General features: G+C 40.4%; 1 protein-coding gene across 6 annotated transcripts; it reads right to left on the bottom strand.

Moving 5' to 3' along the window:
- Window positions 1–918: 918 nt before the first annotated feature.
- On the bottom strand, window positions 919–12,810 carry fam221a.L (family with sequence similarity 221 member A L homeolog). Of its 6 annotated transcripts, none has more exons than XM_018242140.2 (7): window positions 12,605–12,792; window positions 9,744–9,912; window positions 8,780–8,970; window positions 6,754–6,960; window positions 5,838–5,936; window positions 2,963–3,051; window positions 919–2,066 (listed from the first exon to the last, which is right to left on the bottom strand). In XM_018242140.2, the coding sequence occupies exons 1-7, from the start codon at window positions 12,624–12,626 to the stop codon at window positions 2,001–2,003; spliced, it is 843 nt and encodes a 280-aa protein (XP_018097629.1). In that variant the 5' UTR covers window positions 12,627–12,792; the 3' UTR covers window positions 919–2,000.
- Window positions 12,811–13,045: the final 235 nt, after the last annotated feature.

Genomic DNA, 13,045 nt, shown 5'->3' with positions numbered 1-13,045 from the left:
CTGAACCCCCGAATCCTTCGCGAAAGATTCGGCCAAATACCGAACCGAATCCTAATTTGCATATACAAATTAGGGGTTGGAAGGGGAAAACATTTTTTACTTCCTTGTTTTGTGACAAAAAGTGATACAATTTCCCTCCCCACCTCTAATTTTCATATGCAAATTAGAATTTGGATACGGTTCGGCCAGGCAGAAGGATTCGGCTGAATTCGAATCCTGCTGAAAAAGGCCGATTACCGAAGCGATTCCTGGATTCGGTGCATCCCCAATTGCTAGGATAACCAACCAATACGTGCAAAACATATTCTTGTCTACTCATATTCAGTATCAGACAGCAAGACTCGGCATGGTACAATGAGAACATGCAGGGAGCAGTGAGGTTGGCTAGATAGAAGGCAGTTATTAATGTGAAACGTGTACAGTTCTTGACAGAGTTAAAGGTAGCCTGAGAAACTTGAGAAAATGATAGGGCAGGGGAAAAAAGAAAGGAGTAGCGATGCAGGGAGTATGGCAGCTTTTCTACAAGGATTTTGCAGTTTCCTCACTTATTGTCATCAGCACTTTTCAGTCCTGACAACAAGTAAAGTGAGGGCCCAAAATAAAAAAAAAAACGAACTTGCAGGGCTACACCCAGTTATACCAACTCCTCACAAATACTACACCTTTCACAGCCTGCAAATCTCTTCTCTCCATGTTGGGGGTTCCTCCCAGCATAGGCCCCTGACTTCAGTACACTTTGTACCACCCCGACGATAGGATTGTTCAGTGGTATCAAGGCTCATTCCAATGAAACCACAACCTTTGATGATGGCAATTGGTTAGCTCAATTTTCTATTTTGATGTAATAAACCATTAGCTTATAAAAGGACTCTCACACATATCAATGGTCGCTTAGTACAGACACACAAGACCAAATTATATATTAGAAATTATTTATATATGGTAAGCTTAAATAAACCGTAAGATAAAAAAGGCAAAGCTGAATACATGCACAGACCATTTCTTCGTGAACTTGATTCAATAATACTATATGCAGGAACCTCCAATTTGTCTTGATTTGGGTATGATATGTTCACAGTGGAGCTTGCAGTCTACTGAGCATGTGCTAGATTTCAGAGCTGCAGTTGGCTGCCTCAGCTAAAACAGCAGTGGAGATAGATGGGAGATTTCGCAGAAGGTATAGTGAGCTGATGATTTACATTATACAAACAATTTTTAAACTATTTTCGGATTTCTTGAACTTTCACATAGCGTCTTTACTTATGATTAGTGCCCTTTAAGGCTGTAAAACCTCTGCATTGTTCACACCTGCAAGACCAAGGGCAGACAAGCTAATCCACTCAGTGCCCCACCTCCATTAATTTGAACCTCTTCTGCATAATCACACTCAGTGGAGTGGAGGTCGGACTGAAAATGCTTGCTTTAGCATATTTGGCCCAACCACTGGTGTATGACTGTACGAAAGTGGATCTTATTCCAATCAATGGAGATGGGGTACGGAGTGGATCCGCTTCTCTCAGCCCCAAAAAAATTACAATGCTCCATCTGCCCTTGGCTCAAGACCCTGACCTGTAAGAACCTGTATTGTACACACCTGTTAAATCATGTGCTGGGGTTGAAGTACTATCCACAGAGGAGGAAGAGACATATGAATTTAAGGGTATGTCTTAAAATGACTTTTTTCACGAGTGATGACCTGCAGTCAGCACCAACCATTTGGTTTTTTGGTGAGCTACAACAATTAATGTAAGTATGTGAGTGAGGTTTAAAAATAGGGAGTGGTCAACACTGGCTTCCATTATTGACCCTCCACCACGTAGGCTAGAAAAATGTCAGTCCTCTGTACCACATAAGTTCGACAGCACTGAACTAGAGTATGGTTTCCATGTAGAGGCTGCAAATGGGGTATACTGTATGTTTAATTTTTTTTTTATTTACCCTTGTTAAAAATAAATTTAAAATAAAAATTTAAAAAAAAATTCTTGCAGCTGAGAAACTGGTTATGGACGTTGCGTTGTGGGAGGCTTGCTGTTCTTCTGTCTTTTATGTTCTTTTTCCTTCCGCAACTGCAACAATATATGTATATAAATATGCATCTGTAGGTTATGTCATCAACACATTTACAGTATATAGAGTAACTAGATCTTGCCAACTGTTCAAGTGCTACCCTAGTATCCTCTCTTTATTTAACAGAAACCTTAGTTAGCTCATCTGCCTTTAGGTACAGTATAGAAAATTGGGAAAGCTCTTTGCACACTGGCTGGTACATTGGTAGGTTTATGCTGTTAATACAGTGCTACGCAATATGTTGGCGCTATTTAAATACATGTTAATAATAATCAAGCCATACATGGGCCAATATAAGCTGCAGACTCAGCCTCTTATTGACCCATATGTGGGCACTTCCCAAGGGCCTGCCTGACCAATATCTATTGAAAAATCAAGCCAACGTTCCAATATAAATTTTAGCTTGTCAACCATTTTAATAATTTTCTAAGTGTAACTGTAATGGAGAGTAGTATCTGACGTTCCTTACTCCAGCCAAGACACAATTTCTCTCAATGCTTTGCAAAAAACTCTGTCCTTATGATTCAACAGACAGAACCACAAAGGCAGAGATTAGAAAAAAAAACAGGCTGATACTGCTTTCAAAAGCAGAAACCTTTACAAATAAGTTTAAAATCACTTGACATTTGTAATCAATAATCAATGTACAGTGAAAAGATACTTAGAATTTCATTAGGCAAAATTTTCCTGTATGGCTTAAATCCTTTAGTCAACTCTTACAATGATCATGCTATAACGCATTTTAAACCGAACCAAGGAATTTATTTCTATTCTACTAATGCAAGTTCTTTCATTCCCCCCCCCCAGAATATCAGCTGTCTTTTCTATACGTGGCATGTATATACACACAGTATTTTTTTAAATGTTATATGGTGCAATTTTAATTAAGACATACCCTCTCCTGATAACGGCGCTCAAAGTATGCCATATCATCTTCCTCTGAAAGTCTCATGCTGGACACTTGCTTATCAATACCGGGCGGTTCTGAAAAGAAATAGTTTCCTTGCGCACTGAGTAGGTGGTGGCAATTACATGCACATATTACACCCTGTAAAGCATGTAAATAAAAACTGAATGCGAGAGGCCATGATTGTTCATAATTATTAGTTTAATTCTCCTTCAGTGATGTCATTCTCTTAAAGGGGAACTGCAACAACTATTAAAGTGTGTCCACGTAGCAGTGAATATTTAATCATTCTTTCCATACATATTTTGCCCGCTTATCTAAACATATTTATTTTACCTACTCTTTTAGATCCAATTTAGGGGAACTATTGCAAAAAGAAATTTTCTAAATATAATTCATCTGACCTGTTTCTGAAATAACCAAGTTTATCTGCACTATCCTCTCAGCATCTCTTCATTCTCTCTCATTCGCTCCTTTTGCCAAGATGATGTATTAGAGCTCACACTTTTAAAATCACCAGAAATCCTGTCTCTCCACTAACAAAATTTTGTACCAAATTTTGTTATTTTGCTGGAATCGGTTATTTCAATGAGCTATAATACATCTCCTAGGAAAGAGAGCCCCTCCACAATATATATAGGCTCAATCAATGAAAATCTGACACCCAACTTCTGCATGAAGAGAGAATAAGTAGAAGCAGATGCTGAGAGGGGAATTTTTAGGTTTTATAAAATTTTTATTATTCCAGTGTGATGAAGCTAATAATACATTTTTATGTTCACGATGTTCCCTTTAATATACATTTAAAGCAGTCAGTGAAAGTGAAATGCTGGGGAGGTATCTGAACCCTGTAAGTGATGGCAAGATCCCATCTTTTTTAAAAATGTTGTTGGCCCTGCCAGTTCTCTTTAGAGGCCTGGCAGTGCCATTTTGCCTGCTGTTCCGGCGTGTTTTTAAAAAAGAGGGGAATCACCAAAAATGTATAAGCTGGCACACCCAATCATTCTGGGCTTCCATGTGCTTTAATGCAACAAAACTTTGAAAGGAAATCTCCCTTCTAACTTTAGAGATAATACGCTGGTAAAAATCTTGTTTTTGTTACTGTATGTCCATTTTAGAAATTTGAGTTGCAGGATAAAAACTGCCAAAGGCCAGATGGCCAACTTATTCTGTAGCCCTAATGTTGGGAATAGATACAAAGCAATCATACTGAAATTTCATTTTATAATAAACTACTTCTTTAGTGTAGCTCACACTTAAGCTGGCATGACCAGGCAAGTGTTTCCTAGCAAGCTATGTTCAGCAGTTGCACCAAATACCCATACTGGGCAACTATGGGGTTGCCAACCTGGAGAGTGGGTTAGCTTCTTGAGGCTGATCGGTTCCTGTTTCACCTAATATTCACAAAGTGGCCACAAGATGGCACCTCCTGTATACATTTCAAGTATAATCAAGCACTCACAATTAACATCACTGTGAGAAATAAAAATGTACGTCTCTATATATGGGTTACATTTCAAACGAGGATTTCTTTTATTTTTTTTTAAAAAAATACTCATTTGAAATGTAAACCATATTTAGAGACCTATATTTTACAATTGATAAAAGAAACATAACCACAGGCTAACAAACACATCATGATTAAAAGGGAGTTCACCACACAGTTGGTCTTTTTTCTGTTCTATGTGATTTTTTTTTTGATTTTTTTGGTCTGCAGTTTGAAGTTTACGGTTATCTGGGTTCAGTAAAAATATGAACAAAAATCTAGCCTCAGAATTAAGTATCCATTAAAACAAGATTGCACACAGGCAACTTTCTAGCAGTTCTGTTCTGACTCAAGTGTATGAGATCAGATCCAATAGACCTGAATCAAATTGCATCTAGTATGGATCTCTTAAATCGATACCGACACGTTCCTATAAAAATCATAGGAACGTGTCAGTATCAAGTATGTGCTGCACCCGGAATAGTTCCCCTCAAAGCCCCACGAACCTGCATGAACCCGACCCTAAGACACTGCTAAAAGATCTTCTGTGCTGTTTCAGTCACGCTGGGCTGGGGGCGGTTCGATCCTTCCATAGGCTGATTACAAATGAAAACAGGACTTCAGCCTATGGAAGGATCGCTCCGCCCCTAGCCCAGCGTGACTGAAGCAATACGGAAGATCTGTTAGTAGTGTCAGCCAGTCTGCAAGACCAAGGTTCGCAGGCTGGGGGCAGCTTTGCTGGGAACTATTGCGGGTGCAGCACATTTTTGATACTGACACTTTCCTATGATTTTTATAGGAACGTGTCGTATCGCTTTAAGGTGACCATACACTATAAGATCCACTCGTTTGGTGAGGTTGCCAAACGAGCGGATCTTTCCCAGATATGCCCACCAAAGGCAGGGCAATATCGGGCTAATATCGAGCATTCTGCCCTAGGACCAAACCTTTGGATTACAACAATGGCAATGGGCACAGACTGGAAAAGGATGACATCAACTAGCCTATGCGAACCTCAATCTCAAGGGAAAATAAAACCTGCCCAATCGATATCTGCCTGATTTTTCGCCAGATATCGAACCGGGGAGGCCCGTGGAAATGCCCGATACACTGGGAGATAGATAAGCTACCGAATCAGCAGCTTACATATGCCCCTGTATGACCGCCTTTAGTCTCATCATTTGGGCTAAACTGTCTGAGGAATCTGGTGGAAAGGTATTGGCCATGATTCAGATATGGTGCAGTCTCAATAAGAGAGATCAAATAGCAAGGAAGTCTGTATGAGGCTCATAGAATTCAGTATATGTATATAAATGTAAAGTAACCTCTTTTGTTCTTAACAGAACTGATGGTTGACTGAAGGTATCAAAGCTTTACCTGAGACACCCTGCACTGTACAGGGCATGTCATACATTTTCAGGAATGGGTGCGATGCTCCACTTTGAGAAGACTCCAAAAAGCTTGCACCCGGTGCACCTAATACAATATAAAAAAATTAAACTATGGCTATTAAAACAGACCAACAATGAATTATTTACTTATCAGTGACTAACAGGTCTTTACTTATAACTGCTAAAGGGGTTCTAAGACACCAGAGCAATATGCTTCAGAAAGTGCCAAGGCCATTTGAAATAAACACAGTTTACTTCTTGCTTAATACTATATTAATATTAATATAATATACTAATATTATATACTATATATACACTATTAATATATTAATCCTAATATGAATATTAATTTGCATACTAGAACTTGAAGGAAATTGTCACCTTCAATGAGCAAAAATGTCCAGTCCTATGACCAACAAAAAGCCTTCTGCCTACGTCACAGGAGTTCACAGTGAAAAGTATTTGCTGGCACCTATGAACAATGAACTCCTAGATGTTAGTTTAAAGTTTTGAGGCACAGAGCAGGGTGGGCGCTGTTTTTGCATGGGGGGCCCAGCACTGGCCTCTATAGACAGCTGCTTCCCATTAACTTGAGCAAGAAACATGCTGTATATGTCAGACACTGTTGCTATTAGGCAGTTATTAGAAATGCTGGCTTTCATGTTCCCAAGTTATAGCTGGTGGAATGTTACATTAAAGTGAACACAGACCAGTTTTTCTGTTGCTGTGGTTCCTAGAGAGGAGTTCAGGTATATAAAAGCCTTGTGCCATTAGCCTAAAAAAAAACCAGGGTGTGATGTCATCCACTTTCTGATGTAGACCATTGAACTTTGCTTAAAGGATATATATATATATTAACCATGTTTATAAAAATGAATACAGGAACGGTGTCTCAAACTTACCTGTGCCACTTGCATCCAATCTCATGTATCCCTCAGCAAGAGAGCTGAAGCCTGTCAGACCACCCATTGAAGCATAAGGGACATCATGCCCAACTGGTTTTCCCTGGGCCAAGCGTTCCTCTTTGGTTTCTACAATCGTGTCATGAGCATAAGCTGGTTGGCCACATCCACATGTAAAGGAGCTGTGAAAACCTGAACATTTTGTACCTGGATTTGGGACGAAGGTGGAAAAAGCTCATGTCAGTGCATATTTTGCATTAGAAAGACATTACCAAACAAGTGTATATCTGGCTTTAGGCTTAAAATATCCCATTGGTCACATGCAGTGCATTAATCTGCAGCATCTGATCAACTCAAAAAAGTTTCTTGTTCTCTCTCTCTCTCTGTAGTTAAAACTCCCAACTGCAAACAGCATTCTGTGGTCATATAACACACACACCTCCCTGACAACTAAGTAATGTAGTGTAAATAATACAAGTTCAGACTTGCTTACTTACAATTTATGGCAAACAGTTACTGAGCACCAATGTACAGATGGAGCAGTCATGATTTGTGAACCAGGCTCATACAATACCCAATTAATTTAACTGGCAACCAACAAGGCATTCTTAAATGATAAATATGTTACATTCATGATTAGATTAAAGGAACAGTTCAGTTTACAAATAAAAACTGGGTAAATGTAATGTATAAAGGCTGGAGTGACTGGATGTCTAACATAATAGCCAGAACACTACTTCCTGCTTTTCAGCTCTATAACTCTGAGTTAGTCAGCGACTTTAAAGGAGAAGGAAACCCTTTTGCAAAAAAACCCGTACACCCCCCCCACCCCGCGTAGACCCCCCTCAATCTTCCCCCCAGGCTAACTACCCCCTGGGGAAATACCCCATACTCCATACTTACACACATCCATTTTCCGCGTCCTCTGTAAGCGGACTGGCAATTTCTGTGTAATTCCGCGCATGTGCAGCTGTCGCAAACCAGCAAACTGCTCCAATTGCGCATGTGCAGAAAAACCGATCTCTCAGTCAGCTCACAGAGGATGTGGAAGATGGATGCGTGGAACTCTGCTGGAAGAATCTGCGCTGAGGGGTAAGTATGGAGTATGGGGCATTTCCCCGGGGGATAGTTAGCCTGGGGGAAGAGGGAGGGGGGTCTACGTGGGGTGGGGGGTACGGGGCTTTTTGCAAAAGGGTTTCCTTCTCCTTTAAGGGCAGCCACATGAGACATAACTGTTCAGTGAGTTTGCAATTAATCCTTAGCATGCAGCTCAGATTCAAAAGCAACAGTTATGACCAATGTGGCCCCCCCTCAAATCACTGATTGGTTACTGCCTGGTAACCAGGGTAACCAATCAGTGGAAACCAAGAGAGCCGAGTGTTTTGTTCTGTTAGCCACCAGTCACTCCAGCCTTAATAGATTACATTTTTGACTAACATTTTTTTATTTTGCACATATAATCTTTTTACCCAGTTTTTATTTTTACACTGAATTCCTTTAAAAGCATTAAAGGGGTGGTACACGTTTAAGTTAACTTTTAGTACGTAATAGAATGGCTCATTCTAAGCAACTTTTCAATCTTCATTATTTAATTTCTATAGTTTTTTTATTATTTCCCCTTGTCTGCTGACTCTTTCTAGCTTTCAAATGGGGGTCACTGACCCCATCTAGAAACATATTCTCTGTAAGGCTACACAAGTATTGTTATTGCTACTTTTTATTACTCATCTTTCTATTCCGACCTTCTCCTATTCATATTTCAGTCTCTAATTGTAATCAATGCATGGTTGCTAATTTGGACCCTATGAACCAGATTGCTAACACTGCAAACTGTGGAGATGTTTTTAGATAATAAAAAATGAACAAATATAAAAAATGAAAACCAATTGCAAATTTAGTATTACGTCATACTAAAAGTTAATTTAAAGGTAAATAACCCCTTTAATACTTGATTATTTTCTTTAGCAGCCTGTGATTGTGTTACATATGTCTACAAGCCTACAGTCTCTATCCAATGAAGTCTTACATTTGGTGCAGTGATAGGTCCCGGCCAGGCTGTGTTCATCAGCAAAGTGTTTGCATCTGCAGCGAATGGGACGTGATCCATTGAGCGGGATGTAATGAAATGACTTACATGGACATTTACTCACTTTACAAGGCAACAGTACTGGCCTTTCCTTAGGAAGTTCCTTGAAATCGGTTTTGTGCTGTTTGTATCTGAAATAAGATTTAAGAGAAGAGGTTAACACTAGGACAAATCTTAGCTATACCTGGACAATGCAGTGTTATTAGATATACATATATCAGACATTAGACATCAGAAAAATATGAAATACAAACTACTGTGTTGCTGTGTATGTGTCTCCTCAAATCTCTGAAACAGAATGCAGAGGCCTTTGGTCATTTTGCAACAACAGAACAGTGTGAAATGTGCAACAAAAATGGCTGAAGGCATTTCTACAGCAATCCCTCATAAGATCTGCCTCCTTTCTCTCGTGTCCACAATCTCTCTTTGTTTTTGCTTCTTCTAAGGGATTGAGTAGGTGTATGTACACACAGGCATCCACCCAAATGACAGGTGTATTGTACCATTATTTAACTAAACTGGCTTTATAAGATAAAGCAGCGGGGTGAATCTATGAAAACAGGTAAGAACTGTCTTTGTAGGTACAGCTCCATAGGGAACAATGCTCTACAGAAGGACAGTGAGAAAGTTCACTGGCACACTGCATGCTGCGATAAAAAATTTAAAGCAAGCGTTTCACCCTGCCAGCAATACATTGTGTGCCAGTGAACTTTCTCACAGTATATTGTAGATAGGTTGCCAATACCTATATTACTGAGCACCAGGGGGTCGAGTTGTTTGGAGGGCCAGGGTGTGCAACCGGATAATTTTCCTATAGAAGAAGTATAGGGTGTAGGTGGAGAGAGATTTAATTCTGCATTGTCTGACTACAAAGAAAAATAGAGCCACAAATGCTTTGTTTTACCTGTGTGTACAAAAGCAAGCTGTCTCTGGTCCAACAAGCTTGCAATCCATACCACATGGTGATCTCCAGCTGACATACAGTCTGTTCTGCAGGCGCATTGGAAGCACAGTTTTCTTATATTGCTCATACTCTTCAGGGGTAAATAGTTTCCCTCCATCATCATCCCCCACTATTCTGCCAAATGAAAACGACTTTTGTAATAGCAGAATATAAAGCTATACATGCTTGTTCTCAATTCTTCTCATCTCCCTGCTTCTAGCAGAAAGAGAAAATAAATCCAAGATGACCTTGCATTCCACTGTGGAACACACAGCTACCTTGGATTTTTTTTATACAGAGCCAGGCAGCATGGAAGCAGCAGGAAAGAAGAATTTGGTGTTGGTATTCTGCCTGTGCAAGTGTAGGTGAGGGAATGCTTTCAATCTATTCATTTCTGCATTTATCTTACTGGGATGTCTGGGGTTACAGGAGTGCTTATTGACCATTTCTTCAGTGATTATACTGGCACATCTGTGGTTAATATGCAGATTATCCATTTTCTGTAGTTATTATACTGGCACGTCTGTGGTTAATATGCAGATTATCCATTTTCGGTAGTTTTATACTGGCACATCTGTGGTTAAAATGCTGATTATCCATTTTCTGTAGCAGTTATACTGACACTTCTCGGTTTAATATGCAGATTATACGATTTTTGTAGGAATTCTACAGGCACATCTAGGGTTAATATGCTTATTCCTTTTCTGTAGCAAATTTACTGGCATATATCGGGTCAATATGCAAATGTCCATTTTCCATAGTAATTATACTAGTACATCTGGGGTTAAAATGCCCATCCAGATCTATTTTATTTAGTGGTGATTCTGGCTTGTCTGGGGTTAATATGCTCATTATCCATTTTCTGTAGTTATTAAACTGGCACGTCAGGGATATGTTTTGGTGAAATTAGTGTGGCCAAAAATGATGCAAACAACCCTCCTATTTAAACAATTATGTAAGTTGTGAGTTACTTTATGAGCTTTGCCCATAAATTGATCTACAAATTTTGCACCTTGTTATTTTACAAAGGCTTAGTCTTAGGCTGGAACGACACGGTGCGTGTCTTTCCAATCTGACGCGATGAGAGGAAGCGCAGGCGTGACATGGGTGCGCCAGATCTAATGTAAGTGATACCAATGTCACATCTACAAACTGATTGCATACGACATGACTGTCGGATGCGAACGCTGCACATTGTGTCTTCATCTGTCAGTCGTGTTGTATGCAATCAGTTTGTAGATGTGACATTTGTATTAGTTACATTACATTCGGCGCACCCAACGGGACGCCTGCAATTCCTCTCATTGCGTCAGATCGGAAGCACGTGCACCATGTAGTTCCAGCCTTAGAAAGACAGATTGTTTTTGCTTGATGACTTTGCATCCCCCCTGGAAATTTTTCTGCGGACATCCATGCATGTAGGGCAGTGTTTCCCAGTATGCAAGGCTTTCTTATTAACCTGCTGAGGTCAGGTTTTCTCCTTGCACCTATTAGTAGAAAGGCCTTCTGATTTAAAAAATAACCTATTCATGTGACAATATTTTACATAAAACTACTTGAAATCAATAAACAGAATTGGGTAGCCCACTTGCTTAATGGAATGGAGTCCTTTGGAGTGTTTTGTAACATTTTTTGATTATAAGAAGGACTACAAGCCTAGAAATGGCTGAACACCAGTGCCCCCGTGCCAGTGGGTAGTTCTGCATTCTAGTCCCAATGCATTAAATGGGTGCTGACAGGAAACATTCTAGGGGCCACATGCGAACACTTTGCTGGCACTCCAGCTCATATGTAGCTAATATTTGTTGTGGACTCACTCATCAGCAGAGTTGTGTTTTGAAAGTACAAAGTAGCCAAGGTACGGATTTGGGCTACTTTTTGGGCCTTTGGCTTCTACTTTGGAAACCAGCCAAAGTTTTTCTTTGCCCTTATGTGCCAAGCCTGTGTCTCCCAATGCATTGGGTAATGTCGTTTTTGTTTAACAATTTACCAAGTGCCAAGTTTAATGTAAGACTACAATACCCAGCATGCAATGGGACTGACTTGTGTAGAAGTCGAGAGTTACCAGATTTTGGGCTCTGTACCCCAGTCTCCCGTCCCATTCTCGCATTTTCCTGTGACTTTCCTCAATTTTAGACAATTTTGGGCCACTAAAATGTCTAGAGGTTGACCTGTTTTCCCAATATTTATTGAAATTGTATATGTATTAGGGCCTTATACCTCCTGGGCCCCCCTCTGTAGTTAAGGGCCTGGTGACGGGCGAATCTGTCGCTTCACGGAATAATTAGCGAAACATTTAATCCATTTAATTATTAGACTTTTTTTTTTTACAGTGCACATATTGTGCTATTTTTGGGCTACTTTTGAAGTGCATCTTGTCTGGTTTTGTAGCGGGTTTTGAAAATGATACCTGGCTGCAACAATTCTCATGAGTAAAGCAGTGCAGGGAGCGTGTGTGAGAGAAGGTTGCATGCCAGTAACTATTCCGTGGCTCTCCAGTGACTGGATCAGGACACGGGCAGGCGGTACAGACTCCTCCCTTGGGTGCTACCATTTTGAGGACAGGTTAGGGGGGGGAAGCACAATTCTAGAAAATATGTTTTCTTTAGGTAGGTGGTTTATAAGCCATTTACAGCTGCGGTTGCAAAGATTTCCAGTTCTGCAAACTGAATAGCCATAGTGGGACGGACAAGTCAGATACAAGGGAACAGTCGCTAAACAGTAACCTAGCAACCAGGATAAAACATAGCAGAACACGCAGAAAGTAAAGGGGAACATGAATTACAAATCATATTCGGCCTAATAGAAATATGTCGTCCCACCTCCTGTACTCGGCGTATTCATCAACGGCCCGGTCGCCCCCTTGGAACTGCAGCTTTTCCATGTCAATCGCTCACCTGCCGGGAAGGAACCTGGAGAGCTGGAACCTCTGATGTCACTGCGTCACGTGACTGCCCTGGTGAGAGGCGAGACAAAGTGATAGAGGAGGGGTCGGCGGTGCGTTTGAAATGAGAGAGGAGGAGGTCATTGGCACTGGTCGCCTGTAAAATAGGCATGGGAAAAAGATGTAGTTGCCGACGTCCACATTTTTAATTTGTAACCCCCGCCCGCAACCAAATAGTGTGCATTGTATTGTGATCGTCAAGAACGTTTCCCTGCACAACTTCCTTTACAGACACTCCCCTGTTCGTATTTCTTTCAGTTCACTGAATGGTTGCTAGGGTAAGTAAGCCCTAGCAACACATCGACAGTTTTAATTCCAG

Source organism: Xenopus laevis, chromosome 6L (assembly GCF_017654675.1).
Source record: "Xenopus laevis strain J_2021 chromosome 6L, Xenopus_laevis_v10.1, whole genome shotgun sequence".
In the NCBI taxonomy this organism is placed as follows: domain Eukaryota; kingdom Metazoa; phylum Chordata; class Amphibia; order Anura; family Pipidae; genus Xenopus; species Xenopus laevis.
The sequence above is the reverse complement of the archived record's forward strand: the minus strand, read 5'-3'. Positions and strand labels throughout refer to the sequence as shown.

Bases quoted from the DNA above. Each gene is read 5' to 3' on its own strand.
- fam221a.L (XM_018242140.2), bottom strand. From the start codon at position 12,626: ATGAATACGCCGAGTACAGGAG. The intron at 8,971-9,743 runs GTAAAACAAAGC...ATCTTATTTCAG, and splicing joins GCTTGCTTTTGTACACACAG to ATACAAACAGCACAAAACCG. The intron at 5,937-6,753 runs GTAAGTTTGAGA...ATATTGTATTAG, and splicing joins ATTGGATGCAAGTGGCACAG to GTGCACCGGGTGCAAGCTTT.